The 20,509-nt window shown below is 38.6% G+C and overlaps 2 protein-coding genes across 2 annotated transcripts in view; both read left to right on the top strand.

Moving 5' to 3' along the window:
• LOC134679259 (uncharacterized) overlaps nt 1–20,509 on the top strand; it is a 452,522-nt gene that overhangs the window by 35,455 nt on the left and 396,558 nt on the right. The window lies entirely within an intron of this gene.
• On the top strand, nt 718–18,686 carry LOC134679265 (forkhead box protein F2-like). Its single transcript, XM_063538159.1, has 2 exons — nt 718–1,583; nt 18,214–18,686. Exons 1-2 carry the CDS (start codon nt 863–865, stop codon nt 18,489–18,491), a joined length of 999 nt encoding a protein of 332 aa, XP_063394229.1. The 5' UTR covers nt 718–862; the 3' UTR covers nt 18,492–18,686.

Here is a 20,509-nt window from a genome sequence, read left to right as displayed (position 1 = left end):
TTATGTTTCCTTTCTTAATTGCATAACGTAACAATATTTTATGACAGAAAGCTACCACGATAGTAAACGTACAATGTTTAGACGCTTATCGACACTGTACGTAATAATTACACTGAGACCTGATACGATCTTAAAATTGTATCCTAATGCGCTGTAATATGGACTATAATCTAATGACTTGTTGTAGTAAACGAGCTTGAGTAAATAAATCCAACAAGTTTAATGCAAAAGTTTTGGTTTACGGTTTATGGTAAATATTTGGTGTACGTCGTATACTTAGCCGTTTTATAGATCTAGTAAAATGTTTGGTTTAATTGTGCTAGGTCAAGAGCGGGCGTTCGACAGGCGTCCTTGCGACGGGTAAATATTATTGTCTAAGCGGGTTTTCCACTGTTTAGTGTTTGTGGAGTCATGGTGCTGCTAGCTCCGGCGGCTGGCGGTCGGGTGCGACGACCGCACCAGCAACTTCACCAACACTCCCGCAATCACTTATGGATATACATATACCTTGGCAAACGTTGTTGACAGGTTAGTTGTCTTTATGTTCCTACAAAGTTAGTCTATACCATGCTACACTAGTGAAATATTATAACTAAGGACACCATCCTTATACCTCGATAGATACGGAGAATACTGTGAATGCAGAGATTTAAAAAGGTCATATAATAATGATTTATTGGCTGAAGATAAGTAACCACGTTGGCAAGTGTAGTTTAGCAAATAATATAATGAGAATAGGCCGTTGTGGGAGTGGTAGTGTTGTGGGGCGCGGCGATAGGCGGCGCGGACGGCGCGGTGCGCGGGCGCCGCGCGGTGGGCGGGCGCACTGTAGCCCTGCACGCGACCCGGCGCGCACGCACGCATGAAGACCGAGGAACAAGCCACGGAGGAGGCGGCCCGCCGCCCGCCGGCCACCCGACGACAAGAAAAACCACCCTTCTCTTACATAGCCCTCATAGTCATGGCGATCAGACACTCTCCAAACAAAAGGCTGACCCTTAGCGAAATTTACAGTTATCTTCAACAAACATTTCCATTTTTCCGAAGTTCATATCAGGGTTGGAAGAACTCTGTGCGTCACAATTTAAGCCTAAACGAATGTTTCGTGAAGCTCCCGAAGGGGCTCGGGAGGCCGGGGAAGGGGCACTATTGGACTATCGACCCTTCCTCAGAGTTCATGTTCGAAGAGGGATCGTTCAGGAGGCGCCCTCGAGGATTCCGCCGGAAGTGCCAGGCTCTTAAGCCGCAGTTCGGGAGCGGTGGATACCTGTGCGGAGGCGGGGTTACCGCACTGCCGCCGGCACAGCCCGCGGGCTACGAGTTAGCCGGCAGCAGCGGGGCCGGCACGAGCAACGCGGGTTCCATCGACTATGGAGCCTGTGCCTACTCGCACACCAGCTCGTCGAGCCAGCAGCTGCCCTACGGCAGCGACTACTGCACATACGGCGGCATGGGCGAGCGCGAGTGGCCGCTTCCCTACGGGTCGGTGGACACCAGCTATCGGCCGCCGCCGCCTTCCCCGCCGCCGCACCACGACCTTCCAGATCTCATACCCAATTATCAATATGTAACCAATGACCATGGTGAGTTTCATTTCTTTATTTTTTTTTATTGTTATAAATTATTGCCTATTGTTAGAATGTTTTCAAACCTAGCATGTGCATTAGGGCACGACAAGAAATAATTTCTATAGAGGATATATGTAAGGAATCCATAATAAAGCAGCCAGCGTGGTCGCTTCTTCTATCTCTAGGCTTATGCGAGTCAATGCGAGTGTATTCAGGTCCATCACTAACATATAAGTCTGATTCGGAATGATGTATGGAAAAATGTATTCGAAGCGTTTATAATACAGTAAAATTATACATTTTGCGTTTGCGTCAAATCCGGTAGTTCTGATTTTTTGCAGGCTTGTATATGATGTCGGCCCAATGAATAATCCAAGTTTGTGACCTCGAGCGCCGAACGCAACTTTGTCAAAAATCGAATAAACTGCATTTTTTTTTAGATTTGGGCGATTATAACCCTAAAGTACTAGTTTTGATAGTAACTTCCTAGGGCGTTTTTAAAGTAGACTAAATTTGCTACAATAAGACACTAGAATTGTCTCAGTACATCTAATATTTTCCGAGATAAAGCCTTTCAAAATTTTATAATTTTACATCAGTTCTTAGGTATAATATAAGGGTTAGGTAGGTAATTTATATGGACTTCATTAACCGACTTCCATTTCATAGAAGGAGGAGGTTCTGTATTCGGTTGTGGCTATTTTTTTTTTTTTTTCTATGTACGTTCACCGATTACTCCGACATCCGTAGTCCGATTTGAGAAATTCTTTTTTTGTTTGAAAGGAGCTACCTCCGAGTTGGTCCCATTTTAATTTGGTTCTGTTCTGATGATGGGATCCATGAGGAATTGAGGGAACTCCTCAATTTTTAAAGGCACATGTATGGTGATTTGGGTGTTTTCATAAGCAACTCGAGCATTTTCTCCCAAAAACCACCACTTTGATGAAGTAGACCTGATGATGATGATTGTTTTGATGATAATGATGATGATTTTTTAAATGTAGTATGTTCAGCGATTACTCCGGCACCTGTGATCCGATTTGAGTAATTCTTTTTTTGTTTGAAAGGAGTTGCCTCCAAGGTATTTCCGTATTATTTTTGGTTCTGTTCTGATGATGGAATCCATGAGGAATTGAGGGAACTCCTCAGTTTTTAAAGGCACGTGTAAAGTGATTTCGGTGTTTTCTAAAGTAACTCGAGCATTTGCTTCCGAACACCGCCAATTTGATGTAGTGCAAGTGTAGCCTTACCACGAGTTTGACATTGACATATTCGCTAAGTTAGTGACGCTAACGTCTTCGTAACTTACTTTTTATGCATCTCGCTCGCACTAATATGCCACTACGAGCGAGATGCAAAGAAAGTAAGTTACACACACGCGAATAAATCAATGTCAAACTCTTGGTAAGCTGGTAAGGCTACTGATCGGGGGTTAGGGTTAGGAGTTAAGAGGTCGAGGATTAAGGGGTCGGGTAATGGTGGTTAAGGGGCTGCTGGTTCAGGGCCGAGGGGTACATGGATCAGGGGTTGATACGCTGTGAGGTAGAGTGATCGGGAGGGTTGAGGGTTGGGGTCAGTGTCGGGGCGGAGGATGGATTTAGTGTAGTGACAGGAATTATAATTTCCCAGACGGACTCGAGAAAATTCCTGATTACATATTTATTAAAGTAGATACACGAATTTTAATCATGATGTTGTTTTTCATTTATGCGTCGCGCTCTTAACAATGTGTTAAAACTAAAAATGGAAAAATAAAAACTTTTTACAAAAAAAAGAAAACCGACTTCAAAAAGGATGAAATAAAATATTATCCTTTTTAAGTCTATGCGTTACCAACTGATATGTTTGAAGTCGGTGCCAAGCCAAGTAGTACCAATACCCGTCAAAAATAATCAGCTTTATGACTATAAATCCCATTACTTAGAACTGTACTAATAACTATTATAAATGTGTAAGTAATTATGTCTGCCTCTTTGTCGCCTTTTCATGGCTAAACAACTGAACCGCTTTAGGTGAAATTTGCCAAGAAAGTAAATTCCTTGAATTGTGTTATATTTTGAAATGTAGTCCTCTGAATAAGGGACGGGAAATAACTTCAGTCCCAATCCCACGCTTGCGTGCCGACAAACATGGTACATACTGTGCCAGGAAGATTTGATCGTGTGTTTTGAGGTATGTTCTTAGGTACATTCGACGTCAAAGATATGTTTACACTTTTGCACCTTACTCCTTTGTAATAAGACGAAAAGTGTAAACATATTTTTAACGTCGACTGTACCTACAGAAAGTACGTTCATTGTCGTCGTGTAAGGCAATCCAACATACATCCTTATCGAATCGCACCAAAATCATGGTATGCTTTAAAAGTTGGCTTGGCACCGACTTCAAACATATCAGTTGGTAACGCATAGACTTAAAAAGGATAATATTTTATTTCATCCTTTTTGAAGTCGGTTTTCTTTTTTTTGTAAAAAGTTTTTATCACCGCCACGTTCTACAAAATATTTATATTCCATAAAAAAATGTACGAGTGCCTATTTTGAAAAAAAAAAATTTATTGAAAATAAATATTTTGTAGAACGTGGCAGTGATGAATTCCATATAAATTACCTACCTAACCCTTATATTATAGCTAAGAACTGATGTAAAATTATAAAATTTTAAAAGGCTTTATCGCGGAAAATATTAGATGTACAGAGACAATTCTAGTGTCTTATTGTAGCCAATTTAGTCTACTTTAAAAACGCTCTAGGAAGTTACTACCAAAAACTAGTACTTTAGGGTTTTAATCGCCCAAACTAAAAAAAATTGCGGTTTATTCGAATTTTGTCAAAGTTGCGTTCGGCGCTCGAAGTCACAAACTTGGATTATTCATTGGGCCAACATCATAAACAAGCCTGCAAAAAATCAGAACTACCGGATTTGACGCAAAATAGCCAGGTTACAAAATTCGACAAAGTTACTGGATTACTAGCACACTAAAAATTTCATAAGTTATAGACAAAAAAGTCAGAAAAAAGAAGATTTTTCTTTTTTCACCAGCACCGCCTTCTCAAAAAGTATGTATTATTATTTAACAAGTAAAATATTATTAAAGAAGAGGAATTTTCCAGTAAAAAAGTATCGACTTACAGAATAGGCCAATCAAATTAGATTTCTTTTAAGAATTCATTCCCAGCAAACTGGAAATAGTTTTGAATAATCTTCAGTAGCAAGTTCGGTTTACGCGCATTTTAGAATCAAATGAAAGTAATAAAACGATTTACAGCTTGCTGGGAATTAATTACTCAAAACGCTATTTTTGGTTCTAATTTGATTGGTCTAGAATTCTATCTCCATTTATTTATACTTTTTACAAGCTTTTATTTAGTTTCACCTGACCGTTGTCTGTCTGTCTGTCTGTGTGTAATCAAATCTTGCAAGTTAAATTTGATCCATATCCCGGTTTCCGATTGAGCTCAAATTTTACATGCATGTATAAATCGCATGACAATGCAATATTATGGTACCATCGAGCTGATCTGATGATGGAGACAGGAGTTGGCCATAGGACTTTGTGATGAAACAACGCAACCTAATTGTGTTGGGGTTTTTTAGAATTGTCTCGATGAGTATTAGTTGTCTGTTGTAAGAAAAGTATAGTCAGCGATAAAATCTTGTACTAGAAACGCAATTTTTGCCAAAAACTTTTTATTCAATGCTAAACGCAACCCCCCTCATTTTTGGTACGAAACAGTTGCTTATTTATTAATTAACTGAATGCGCGGAGTTGATCCTGCACACGTCTCCTGAATTATCCTGTATACAGACAAATTGATAACCTCCTTTTTTGAAGTCTGTTAAAAATAACAAAACCCGACCGGGCGCAGCTTTATAGTATACTGCTTTTGATTATAGTATTTGCTTAATTGTTGTCTCTAGATATATAAAGATAGTGGATATTAACATTCTGGAGAAAAAATATTATTTGATAATAAATCATTTATTAACATAAAATATAATATCTAGGAGAACGAGCTTTGCTCACAAAACATATAAAAACTCAAAAGTGTGCGTTTTCCCAGAGATAAGACCTAGCTAGATCGATATATCGCTTACGAACAAGAATTGTTCGTTTAAAGGTAGGTATTAGATAGATAGATATATGTACAGTGGTCATACTAAACTAAATTAATAACTATCTTATATCTAAATTAGGCCCATGAGGCATTGTACCAAGAATGCTGGCGGAATTTCCTCGTATCGCAATGTTGATACGTTGTGCGAGGAAGCCGCCAGCTCTTCGGTCACCAGTTACGTCAACTTGTGCGCACTGTGGGACCCCACGGACCTAGTTTCAACTCCAAACGGTACAAAATGATACTCTCTACCGAGGTTCTTATATTTACTACGTTTTAAAATATCGGCGATTTCATTATTATTGATTTCAAATTAATGGAGTCAAGGAAATCTATCGGTGTAAATAATTCCTACTCAAATATGACGGCTATTTAATGGTATAAAAGGTTATGCGATGCACGATGCACTCCTTAAAATTATCAAGAATTGAGAATGGTAATTTTCTAGGTAATCAAAAATAAGTATTATTATATGGCGAGAGTAGGCGACTTCGATAAATTACTAGGTAAAGTCGGAAGCCGGTGTTGCTCGAAGAACAGTATAAATCTAATTTATTTTTCCATTTATTTCTATTTTAAATTAAATTATATTTAAGTAGGTACATAAAAACGTAAAAAAAAAAATTGTACTCCTTATCTGAATAAATGTACATAAATATGAACTTAATTAGTTATCGATGTACATAATTTTAGAGAAAATTCATATTTATCATATTGTGACAGATGTCTGTCTGTCTCATAGAGGTACAATACCTAATAGCCTAATCTAATAGAGATGAAACAGGGGAGGGGCCAAATGACAGAACGAGATACAGTAGATATACACCTATAGAACTTTCAGTAGGAGTAGCAGAGAAAGCGGTACTATTGCTTGTCCTTGTCACAGTCTCAATTTTTGATTGTTCCCCACCAGGCCACCATAAATTTAGTATGGATTATGATGGGCAACAAATAACCCGACCGAATTACGTAGATTGTTTTTGGTATATTGTCAGGAATGTTAAAACGTGTTTTTAATATTGTCGCATTGCGTATGTTTTGTCCCTCAAGGAGGCACGCGTACACCACTTCTATAGGATGCTAAGAGTGATTTTTGGGGAAGGTTTAGGTACATAATTTGTTAATGGTTTGAGTAACCCGTGCAAAGCCGGGACTGGTTGCTAGTATTTTATAAATTCAATACGGGCAATATGTATGTCGGCGGTCGATCGTAAGATCAGGCATATCGTGAAATTCCTAGGCATATCGTGAAACGTGAAAATCTTTCACTCTCTCCCTGAGTCGACGGAGCCCCGCGTAGCGGGGCTCCTATTTCCGGGCAGTTTGCCCTTCGGGCATCTGAAGTTGATCTGAAGCAACCTAACGAACCTATCCTAACTATATATTGGTTTAATGTGACTATCGTCAAAACATTACACATGAACATTACGATCTGCCTGATCTTACGATCGGCCGCCGACATGTATATCAAACCAGATATAGAATTTATCTTCTCGTACCTAACTTGTGTGTTGCTTTACATTGTGGACCGAATTACTTTGTATGGTTCTCAATATACTTATTAAGTCCTATGCTAATCATCTCTAAAGGTTTGCCCGTATGAATTTACTCACTGTATAATAACAAATAAACATCCAAAAATAAAGAAGTACCTACAAAAATTTCATGTATTCGAATCGAATCTTGTTTGTATGTCAATCGACATCCCTTTAAAGGCCGAGCCACACCGGCTTGCGTGAGCGTGAAGTGCGCGTGTGCGTGCGCTAAAATGTTGGAGCCGCACACGCATACGTCACGCAAGCGGTGTGCCATCTCTCATAAGGATCTGTATACTACAACGCCGCACGCGCACGTGCACGTTACGCACACGCAGCCGGTGTGCACAGGCCTTAAAGTGTAGGTATATTCGGGAAGATAAAGAAATAAATACTTACTTTTTTAACTTCGAATTTGATCAAATTATCCCTATTTTACGGTATTTCATAAGCTAGATTTTTTTCTGATTTATACTTTATGTATTTTTTATTTTAACTTCTATACATACTCAGTAGCGGCCCAGAAGATACATATATATTATAAAACTTCATGATAACACAGCTTATAGTTTTAGATTACCTCTGAAACTTAGGTTAAGGGTTCCGTTTAAGCGATTTTGGTTACGGAAACCTAAAAATACAGAAACACTATAATAGGTACCTACTCGTACTCCATTGGGTTGTTATACATAACAAAAATAATGTAGCATCGCGTATTTACATATCTACTTGTATGAAAAGTAAACTAGCTAAAAACCTATATGAGATACTTAGGTACCTACACCAGGGGGCCGATTTTTGAAATTCGACCACTCGATTTCGTGTATTTCGTTAAATGATATCTCCACTACTAGGCGTTTAAATTCTACTAATAGAATTGAAATCGAGTGGTCAATACCAATAGATTCCAAATTTCGATCGTTCGTATTTCAAAAATTAGCATTTCGTCGTTTTCCACCGATTTTCGAGTGACGAAATCGGGTGATCGAAATTCAAAAATCGGCCCCCAGGGCGTGTCTAGCTTACTCCGCGATTTCGTCGCTTTGCTACAGGTCGCTAAAAGTACCTACATCCGTTCGACCCCACTTTTGGGGTTTGCCATAAGCCGCGCGTGGTGCTGTCGCCACCTAGCGGCCTTATCTGTCCTGATTGTAACAGACGCGTTTTGTTAGAGAGTGAGTCTTCTGTACCTAGTACTATTATTTATTCTGTGCCTACACTTAAATCCAATGACGATGAATGTAGACATGAAACAGATGCACCAAAGGTGATCGGCAAATCACCAAGGCGCGTACATAGATGGCTAATAAATGCCCCAGGCACACTGGCAGAGGCAGCGCAGAGCCGGATAATCGCCGGTTTATAGCCGCCCATGTGCGCTTGCGCCCGTTTCTGAGAAGCCCGAGCACTCCCTTACGACCGTCGTAAAAGCTGCGGTAACATGTGCAATGGCAGCGCGCATCGGCGATCGAAGGGATTGGCTCTGACGATCGCTGCATGCTGATGATCAGAAAAGCCATCAAAGAGAACAGTTTCCAGCTCTTTTCGTAGTTTCTTATATCTTCTTTCTATCGTATAATAACGGGCTAGGTATTTTTGAAGGGAAGGAAAGCGGTCGCAATCTTTAACCGTCGCAATACTGCATTAGGTGTAGAAATATGAAGTTTCACAGCGTAATGGGTTAAAGTAGGGTTGATTTAATCTATTGAACAATATTTACAGTGGTAATATTGGTTTATTTATGTCCATCACACATCATACCAAAAATACTAGTAAATCCGTGATAGACCTACCTGCTATGTACTATGTATTCTACATAGTACATACCAAACTCCCAGCATTTTGAAAAATTTACAATCACTGAATCGGCAAAACAAAAACAATCTATAGGTAGGTAGTATAACTATCAAACATAAAATTTCACAAGAATCGGTTGAGAAATGCGATCTGTAAGAAGAGGAAAGTGTGTTCATTGCCATCTTGCTTTTTAGGGTTCCGTACCCAAAGGGTAAAAACGGGACTCTATTACTAACGCTACGTCTTACGTAGGCGAACAACGCGCGAACGCGGCGCGGCGCGGCGCGGCGAAAGCGGCCGCCGACGCGCCGCGCCGCGCCGCGCCGCCTGACATTCGCGTGCAAATCGCGCCGCACCGCGTTCGCAACGAGATCGCTTACGTAGGACACTTCTATGGGCATCAAAGGATTGATTTCGCCGCGCCGCGCCGCGCCGCGTTCGCGCGTTGTTCGCCTACGTAAGACGTAGCGTAAGACTCCGCTTTCCGTCTGTCCGTCTGTCTGTCACTAGGCTGTAACTCGAAAACCACGATAGCTAAATAGTTGAAATTTTCACAGATGATGTATTTCTTTCGCCGCTACAACAAATACTAAAACAAAATAAAATAAATATTTAAGTGGGGCTCCCATACAACAAACATGAATTCTTTGTCGTTTTTTGCGTAATGGTACGGAACCCTTCGTGCGAGACTCGCATTTGGCCGGTTTTTTAAGAACAGATTCAATATTTTTCAAACTGTCTATAGCATACAGGCGTGGGATTGGAACTAACTCGACCCTGCAACCTCAACCCCTCAACCACTAATCCCCGTCACTTTAGTTTCCAACCCCCGACCCCTCAAACTCCCAACCCCTAACTCCTCAACTCCCAACCTCTGGACCCCTCAGTCCCCGATCCATCAGCTCACCGTCTCTTCAACCCCCTCAGCCCCTCAAACCTTGACCCGTCAACCCCAAGCCCAACTCACGACTTCAGACCCATCACCTCATAGTCTCCACTACTACCTACATCCAAGATCATAATATGATAATACTTAATACACCCACTGTCTCACTTATGTAGGGGACTTTCCACATATCATCTTGGTGGTTTTCTAGAGGAAATGCTCGAGTTGCTTAAGAAAACACACAAACCACCAGTGGCCTCAATTTTTCCGGGACCCCATAATCAGATCAAAACCAAATTAGTTTTTAATTTTATTATAAATATGTAGTTTTATATGGAAAGTTTATATTGTAACACCCAATATATATAATTATAACTAGTTCAGAAAAAATACTCCTAAAATAACGAAATATGTACTACCTTGGATGTAAAGCTTCTTTCTTTCTTTTAAACCAAAAATATTTATTCAAATCGGACCACTGAGCTCGGAATAATCGCCATCTAGTTAGAAAAACTAATAGGTAGCAGCCAAATAAGAACAATAACTAGACAGCTTCCTTTTTCAGGCGAACTTTATTATTTACCAAATGATAAAAACATCCTAAACAAATGTGCTCTAGCCGTATGGGACCTATGCCATTTTACTTTTTTCCCCTCAAAGAAATCTCCTTTTGTTTCTTCTTCTTCCTGGCGTTATCCCGGCATTTTGCCACGGCTCATGGGAGGCTGGGGTCCGCTTGACAACTAATCCCATGATTTGACTAGTAGGCACTATATAGTAGTAAAGAAATCTCCTTTTGTTTATTTCGAAGAATAAATTAGTTTATTCGCTTTATGTATCTTCACCAAGATCCACTCCGGGTCGTTGCGCCACAGCAGTAAGTAAGTAAGTACTTTAAGTATGCGCATTTCTATTTCTACCGGTAAAAGTTCTACACAGTTCGAAGCTAAGTCGAACGGTCAAAAGGTTAATTTAGATACACGCAGAAAGAGTTTTTATTAGTAATATGCAATGGGTGATTTAGGTATTTAATTATTTATGTTAATGAGTACATCAAAAAATTATCCAGATTGAACTACAAAAACCAGTATTTGGGTCGCCTTCTTTGAGAACATCATGGTTAATTTTATTTTATGACGTCAAAATCACCGAATAACAAAACTATGTTCGAAAACATTTTTACAGTACATGCAGCACTAGTGCGTGAAATAGCACTTTTCGTGCGTATGTCAAAAGTTTAAAGGGTTATATAGTACTGTAAAACGTTGTACGATACACGTGCGAATAGGTAATTCGCAACTCGTGTCGATTTAAAACACTCCCTTCGGTCAGTTCGGTCGTGTTTTAATTTATCGCCACTCGTTTCGAATTTCCTCTTTTCCGCAACTATCGTAAATAACTATTTTAGAGTGCTTAAAACGATGTGATGTATTATAGTTGACTAGGCATAACTACGTGGCGCTGCGTACGTCGTGCCTTGCCGCGCCGCGCATACCGGCGAGCGTAGTGGGTATGATCTGTTTACACGAACGCCCGTTTGTTCCAAGCGTTTGATCTTTATAAATGCAATAGGTATTTCGAGAATAACGTCGACGGCGAGTAACTGTAACGCACGTTCGCTTTAATAAAAAAAATCAAGAATGATTTTAAGAAAGACAACCTTGATGTTTTGTTTATTCGTTCATAGGTGCTCCGTTTATGAGCATTTTTGATTAGACATCTGACGTTTGTTTAAAAAAACGAATTTTGTGATTCACCACTGCTCTAGAAGTGCGATAGGCAGTGAACGGGAATATACGTCACATTTAATTGAATAGCGTGTAGGGGCGAAAGTCGTGGAAATGATATTTCAGGATTTAATTTTCACTTAATACAACCATAATAAAAAGGTATTAACTAACTAGCAAAATCCCGCTTCTTTTACTTCTTAAATGAAAGTCGATGCGATTAAAATGTGTGTCGCCCCCCCCCCCCCCCCGTAACTTCTAAAATAAGAGAATGATAAAACTAAATAGTACATTGTGTATTAAGGGCGGGAAATAAGAAATTACGAACGAGTGTCAATTTTAAGCCCGACGCGAAGCGAGGGCTTAAAATGTTCACGAGTTCGGAATTTCTTTACCGCCCGTGGCACACACAATGTTTTTCATCACACTTGTAAGGAAAAAAAGGAGAATTAATAAGAACAAACTTCTGTATAAAACACTTTTCCGCCCTAGGGCGAAAATTTCAATTTCCCGCCCGCAAGCCCTACGTGTAAATAAGTGTTTTTCATCACACTTGCTCGGAAAAGATTTTTTCCGCCCTAGGGCGAAAATTTCAATTTCCCGCCCGCAAGCCCTACGTGTAAATACATCTTTTCCGAGCAAGTGTGATGAAAAAAAATATATGATGTACATTACCATGCAAACTTCCACCGAAAATTGATTTGAACGAGATCTAGTAATTATAGTAACAGCACCAGTCATGGGACATTTAAGAGGAAATTTGGAGTATTTATGATATTTCCCTTATACATGTAAATGGTCTACCGCTTAGCGTGTTAAAAGATGAAAGTCCAATCCGTCTTTCATGTTTTAGGCGTGTTGTATCAAAGATACTGCAATTAGTTTCCACATATTTAACAAATTAAAACTATGCTTTTTTTCTCCAGTCATGGACACCAAAGTTCCAGTAATGGGCCCCCGGTAATGGACGTGGATCCAGTAATGGGCCCCCTATAATGGACATTGCTCTATCAGTATAGAATATTGAAATGGGGAATAAATTACGGCAAAATAAAACAATTTTTGGTATAAGCTTTTATCGCTGAATGTATTTTTCTTTCCACAGCTAATTATTATTGTATTAGATCCATGGAGACAATTCTAATATACCCAAACACAATTAGTTAGGGTTTATTGCGATAAAGTTCCCATGGCCACCTCCTGTCTCCATTATCAGATTAGGTCCATGTTATCATAATATTGCATTATCATCCGATTTGCATACTTAATTACGTACTTACACAAAATTTCAACTGAATCGGAAATCGAAAAGTGGCTCAAATTCAGCTACCAAGATTGGACCCACACTAACTAACAGGGCAAGTTAAATAAAAGTTTGGAAAAACGATATTAATTTATCCGAAGTCCGAGAATACCTCCTGATTGACATATTTCTTAACTACATTTTATTTCTGTATTGTTTAAATTTGAAATTATGGCATAGCAAGCATCATTCTGTCATTTGTCCCATCATAGGAGGTACGCAGTTTTACAGCTCCTATAATGGGATTGGGCCAAATACCACTATTTTTTTACATCTGTGGAGTCACAACATAGTGTGTTATATACCTTATCTCATGGTAAATGCAATTAACAAAACACATTCTAGTTTTCATCAAGTATAATTAATTAAAATTTAATAAACTAACTCACCTCTCTTAGCGAAGTTGTTAAGAATTCGTAGTGGTATTTTTTTTCAGTGACACGACAACTTTTGGGTTGACGCCAATTTCTTATAAAACAACCAAATTTAATGAAACTTCAAACAGACACAGCTCTAGGACTCCTATTTATGATAATATACAGCCAGTGTTTATAAACTACTTTTAGATACTTATTTTAGAGGAATTATGTTTTTTTGTCCCATTACTGGTTCCACGTCCATTATAGGGTCCACTACTATAGTTTCTTTTTAATACGTCATAAATCGTTAACCGCAATTTTAATATGGTACTTGCTGCTACGGAACCCTTCATGGGCGACTCCGACTCGCACTTGGCCGCTTTTTTATCATGTAAATGAACTGTTTTGTCTTCAAAGCCCTTTTCTAATTCTAGGTACATTTTCTACGGTTCTTTCAATATATTTCTCTATGAAAGTATAGAATTTATGATTATTTTTGTCTCAACTGCACTTGATGTAAACAACAAAAGTTAATTCTGTCTCATTCTACCTCTTTTTAATGTCAGTTTAAATATAGAACTGGTTAAAATTAACTCAGTAATTGACACTGAGATCGATCCATTTGCCGCAATGTGTGCGGTCTGGGTAGAAGCAGTCGGTCCGTTACAGGCATTGGATCCCCAGGTTAAACTGGGTTATTAAAAACACTAAAAAAACCTAATGCGTGAAAACGCTATATGCGCAACCCTGCAAAAAATGTTCACCCTTTTACAACCCTGATCCCTTGTTTACACAACCAGTTTTTATGAAACCGATTTGCGTATGGTGCTGTATAACACATATTTTAATAATTTAGGTGTGTACATGTTGTTGATGGTGTTATTTGGTCGTTAACTATTTTTTTAAACATTGCGATTGCTTAAACCCGAGTGTCTAGCTAGACGCATAAATAATGACAAAGTCAGTAAAGGAGATCATAGGCTTTTTGTCCCGCCATGAAATCGAACGTCGACATACAATACATCTCAAATAAATCGTTATAATGTCTAAATTAGAATGGTGATAACCGCATCACAAAATACCTATCACGGAAATAAGTATTGAGAAATTGTAAAATAAAAACATTAATCTGAGAAGGGGCCAGGGAGGTTTTGGGATTATACTGACCAACTTTTGCTACTTACGGGACCAACCCCAAAACCGCGAAAATTTTTTTGCCGTTTTTCATATAATATAGGTACATTTTGAGCGTTCCACTTTCTATGGGAGAGTAAATTTTTTTGTGATCTGAGAAGAATCTATTTTAAACCCTATTTTCTATTTTAAAATCTGTAAACCCGCCAGCTAAATATAGCTATATTTTGAAATTATACATGTATTGACGTCACTACACTTTTTAAAACCAAGCCCCCGCCGCGTCTGTCGTCCGTTTGTGTGTACTGTGTATGTAGGTTTGTAGGTATGTTCGCGATAAAATGCGGTTTTCACCTATCCAACTTCTCCCAGTCTTCTTTTCACTTTCTTTTGTTGAAAAAGTACATTTAGATGGTCTTTTTAACTCATCGGTGCAATATACCGGAGTGTTATCGATGGAATACGAAAGTCTAGGTATTATTTATTAGCTCCTACCCCCTAATGTACATTTTTTTAAATACTAGTGGCCTATTTTATAAAGCTACAAGTTACAATTTACAAGCGGAAGTCTCGAGCTAACACATTGGGTTAGAAAGAGACTTCCGATTGTAAATTGTAACTTGTAGCTTTATAAAATAGGCCATAGGCTGTTGTATTTATTTTTACGGTGGTTTTAATGCAACACCTAATATTTATACTTTCATCAAAATGCAAACTGCCGTAATTAGGCCGTCACTTTTTTTTTCAATGCGTGCGTTAAACTCTTTCTACATAGAATCACCCTTAAACGCAATTGGCTCACTATCCCGAAGCTTTTTATAGTATGGCGGCCTTTTTTCCTTGAGTTGTTGTATAAAATTGTTAAGGCACCCATCTATATTAAAGTCTTTTATAGTTTATAGTACATACTACATAAAGTGCTACTTTACCACCCTAATATTAACGTAACGTAGTAATATTAACGTAATTAACGCTAATTAATCATTAGGGTTGAAATTATTTATACCACCCCGCTGCACCAAAAATGCTGGAAAATCTGTGAGTTATTTCTTGCTATCGTCAGCAATAACATCTTCCGCATCAAATAAATAACATGCAGAAATCGTGAATATTGCATAGTTTTCGTTGAAATAATAATATAGTCGAGTAGCAATAGGTAATATTTAATAATGAAACTTAATTGATCTTTTCAATTTAAATATGCAATGAAAATTTATACAAAATTTACGATTAGAGTCTGTGTGGAAAGAGAAGAGTCGTGAAATGTAATGAATTCCCTTAAATTCCACGACTCTTCTTTCCGCACAGACTCTATCATATTATGTACTAAATATGTGGACAATACTCGTATTAGATGTTTACGATTGTCACACAACTATTTTCCTTGATTTAAGGTGGATCGGACGCGCAATACCAGATTATCAACGAATGGGCACTTCGTGTGTAACCTGATAATGTAGATTACGCACATTATTACTTAGTATCAGGTACAGAGAAATACACATATCTACTTATTACGACATTAAAGGCGAATTCATTTTTAAAATGTGTTTCTCAAATTAACGTGTGCAATTTATTTTAATATCTATTTAGCTAAGGGTGCAATCATAACCCTGACAATAAAGTTTATCTATTTAAGATAAATCCAATTACTCGTCACACGCTCAATTTGATATATGCATATTATTGTTTGTTTCATATTCTGGAATATTGCGTCCCCGTGAATCCTTAATGCGAATTCTGACGTCACCCGATGTTCGGTGAACCTGCCAACTCAGAATCCGTTTTAACATTTAATGATCGCTCATTGAGCACAAGCGAAAATAATTATATGTATAGCATTAACGCCTGCAATTTCTTGTACCGATTTAAAAAGTTTGTTGGCAGATTTCCGGCATTCAGGATTCACAGTCTTTTATTGCTGGCGAAATTATTTATGCGATAATCATAATTTAAAAAAAATTAACGTGTAACAAGATGCTGCGCAGTCTACTCTCAAGTGTAAAAACATCGGGTAGGTATATTTTGTATTAAAATTAACGCAGGCTGCAACCGTTTTAGCTGCTCTCTTTTGTTCCGCGTATCAACATGTTGTATCAGCATTAGTCATCTTTATTGTAGAGATTACTTCCCACAGCTCAACGCGAGTATGCCTCTTAAAACCCTATAAATCTTTAGCTGAGCGGTTAAAGTACGTAGCGTTATTTGGAAAAGTTGTGTGCGCCGGCGCGTGTCTCTCGTCGCTTGCCCACTCGAGAGCATTTACCAGCGAGCCGTGATCTACGAGCGCGCCGCGCGATGACAACCGCCCGCGCCGCGCCTGCGCCGCCCGCTACAGCGCACCGGAGACGTCGTTACCTACCCAACTACACATACTGCCGTATTCGAACTTCAAGATATTCACAAGAGACGACACGTACTAGATCCATTCTAGATACGTTATAGTTTAGATATCAACTAGTTCTCTTTTGCAGCGCAATTCGGGCAACCGATGTCACTTTTACGTTAGATAGAGTAAGATATCTATTAGATGTGAATTGGATCTCTAAGTCATATCCTGTAGAAATCGTTCAAGAGTATCTCCAGAATAGCGCAAATGTCAAGTTTCACAGGTTAGATCTTAAACATATCGTTATCGTATCTTGGTGATGGATGTCTAAAAGATATCTAATAGATGTCTATTTCAAAATCCGAATCGGGCCCCTACTTGAGCTCGAACAGAAGTCAACTCACTTCCTCTTTTCGTGGCGTAAAGTTTTTTCTTCAGTACTTAAAGTTATCGAACAACAACTTATCTTAGATAGGTAGATGATTTAATTTAAAGATTTAAATATGTAGTTAACTGGTTTCTACGTAGATAGCTATCAGGTATATCTTTCCACACATCTACATAAATATGTATACAGAATACATTTTTTCTGTTTAATATTGTATCTGCTAACTAAATCTATTTTCATGGGATAGCAAAGTAGTAGGTGTGCATACTTATAATAAAAACAAAAAGCGTAGGTAGCTCATATGCGAGTGCCGATTACGAAAACTGGTCTAAATAGCTAACAAATAATTGAAACCGATGGAGATCACTAATACCCATGTGTACTTAAAACAACAACAAAACCTATACATACGTACAATTTAAAAAAAATTGTAGCGGAATACGCGCAGTAACACGTGTCTTTAAATTCTAAGAAAATAGATTCAACTATGTAGTTCGGTTTTACACGTAAAACCGTCCAATCGGGAGCATTGCTGGGTTTGTTTAAATTACGACGATTACCAGAGGCGTGCACGTGGTGCCGACAACAGACGCGGCGCAGGCGCCCCCGCGATCGATGGGAACGCGCCCGGCCCCGCAATTATACTTTACACGCGTAAATTTAATCGGATGCATGTTTCACAAATCACTTGTCTTATCCATGTATCAACGCTAACGCTACCCCGCACCGCAATGGCGCCGCGATTTAGAAGAAAGCTTGCTGATAGAATGGCCCATTTAAACTGAATAGTCCTAGTCCGAAGCTATCATATTATTAGCGGTAGAAATTTAATCTTTCTGAATAAACTTTCGTGTCTATAGCTCATTGTTCGTAGTTATACGTTTTAGGTACCTACTACTGAAACTTAAAAAGGAATATTTAAGTGCTATGATTACTTGTTTACTATTAATAATACCTACTTATTAATAAGTTGCTGCAAAAGCGAACGTTTTAAACTACCTACCCGAAATGCTATTAAAATATGTTTTTATATTATATTAAAATAACATAGAAACTATTTCCTCCTAAGGTACATCGGCGATGTTCGCAGGAATGCGCGGAGTGCACGGGCAAATGCTCGGGGGCGGATCGCTGGGGCTCGGCGGCTTCGGGCTGGGCTCGCCGCTGCCGGCGCTGCCGGAGCGCAAGGCGTACGCGTCGCCGCCGCCGACGCCGCTGCCCGCGCTGCCCCCACTGCCTGCGCTGCCCGCGTCCTCCGCGCCGCCAGCGTCCGGCCAGCCACCTGCAGTCAGCTCCGCGTCGGTTCATGCCTACTACGATCATATGAAATACTCCTTACACCAGTAGCTCCCGAATACTGACGCACCGTAAAAATATAGGTAGATTAGCACCGGCGCAGGCAGCTAAGATTAGTGAGCGAGGACTCTCCCCATAATGTGATCTAGACTCTCAGATAGATATGTTTCAGAGAGATATGTAACGATTTAAAGAATAGGAAATTGATTTTCTTTAACTTTATACCCGTTCTGCACTTGGTATTTGATACAGGCACAATGCCGCAATGTAGAATTATTTTAATTTATGACAACTAAGTATTTTACATTTTGTATTATAACCGTGTGTACCTTTAAACGTTTCTTCCGAATCCGAAGGGATGAACTTACCCCGAAGACAATGTATGCTAGATTTAAAAACATTGCCTACATATTTCCCTTACGTAGTGTGGTATTTATCCGAATGAATCTAAATAAGTACCTACTGTAATTGTACCTACTTTTTCTCAAAATCATGAACCTTGATAACATTACACTCCTTTTTTGGGCAGCCGAGTAAAATTTAAAAATTAATCATAAATTTATTTAAGGCCAACCAAGGTTCAATTTCGTTAGTGACACATTTTAATCTATAAACTAATGTTAGTAGGTAAAATGAACAACAACAACAAGGTTGACTTTGTCGGTTTTAAGGGTATTCCGGGCCACCTATCCAATTTCTTTGTCCAATGTCAGGGCGTCTCACTCTCTCACAAAAGCAAAACGTGACGGTCAATTGGACAAATAAATTGGATAGGCTGAATACCACCCTAAGTATGAGTAAGAAGGCGAAGTGATGAAATTCGAGTTTAACCTATTTGACATGTTTAACTTTTCTTTCTTTCTGCTCCAGAGTCTGGACTTCACACTGTAAGTGCTATTGTGATTTGCGAGAGACTTGATATGTATAGAGCAAGGAACGTGTTAAACCAGCGGTCGGCACTGATAAAGTTAACTGCTATGTGGCCCATGGGTACTAAAAGGTTGCCGACCGCTGTGTTAAACCAGCGTTTTAATTATTAAACAAATATGACTTATTAAATAACTTTATACTCGTACTAAGTACCTATTTTAAATGAAATTTAAAATTTACGAAGTAAGCCGTTTTCATTTGAAATTGGTATTTTTACAAACCAAAGAAAGTTTATGTGAGTTTATACGTAATTAGTGGTCCCAAAACAGTGAATGTGGCATACGGTTTGTTATCTACACATTGATGTCACATTAAACCAGGCCCCAATGTGAAGGCCAGCCATACTTTAATCCGTATTGACATTACATGAAACGATTAAGTAGTGTATTAAATAGTATTAGTAAGCACTCCAGAGTCTCCAGGATTATGCTATTCATTATTTATGTTTAAAATTAGTTCCGTTTTCATCGTGTTGGTACTAGTGCTCGACATGCTAATTAATGCCCAATAGATGACACCTTGCTGTCACCTCTACTGACGATGACTTATGTTTCAGGATGACATGTGCTGGGACCGCGTCAAGCACCAGTAACACCACCTTACCTAAAAAAAAACTATACAGTGCCCAAATATTCTGGACGCAAGTTTCTCTAATTTCCTGGCTTTACGCCCAATTTAGGATAAGAATAGTCATTACTTGAATGAATGTAATATTTACATTTATATTGTATAATACCACACACCTAGTGAATTTACCTACGTATATTATAAGTAATAAGTATTCACTGAAGGTTTTAAAGACTTAAGTATCTGAGCGCGAGCGGTTCTATAGCGATGAATAGCATGCCGCCTGGCGCAAGTGCAGTGTGGTGTCACGTGTCACTGATAGCTTAATATTTAGCGAACATAATTATTTTTAAGAAATTATCGTTTTGAATAAATTATCTTTAATAATTGTTATTTTAGTGCCAATTTCATCCCAGATTTATAAAAGTTAATCTACGTGCATGTGGAATTTGTGGACCCTCAAAGTTACTAAGTGTTTAAATAATTAAAAATAATGGCAATTTATTATTAAAACAATTGAGGTTTATTTATTATTACAAAATCTTAATATATTTACTAACTTGAGTTATTTT

This window comes from Cydia fagiglandana, chromosome Z, assembly GCF_963556715.1.
Source record: "Cydia fagiglandana chromosome Z, ilCydFagi1.1, whole genome shotgun sequence".
NCBI classification, from domain to species: domain Eukaryota; kingdom Metazoa; phylum Arthropoda; class Insecta; order Lepidoptera; family Tortricidae; genus Cydia; species Cydia fagiglandana.
The sequence above is the reverse complement of the archived record's forward strand: the minus strand, read 5'-3'. Positions and strand labels throughout refer to the sequence as shown.

Coding starts and splice junctions, on each gene's coding strand:
- LOC134679265 (XM_063538159.1), top strand. CDS start 863: ATGAAGACCGAGGAACAAGCCACGGAGGAGGCGGCCCGCCGCCCGCCG. Junction 1,584..18,213: donor ATATGTAACCAATGACCATG/GTGAGTTTCATT, acceptor TTTCCTCCTAAG/GTACATCGGCGATGTTCGCA.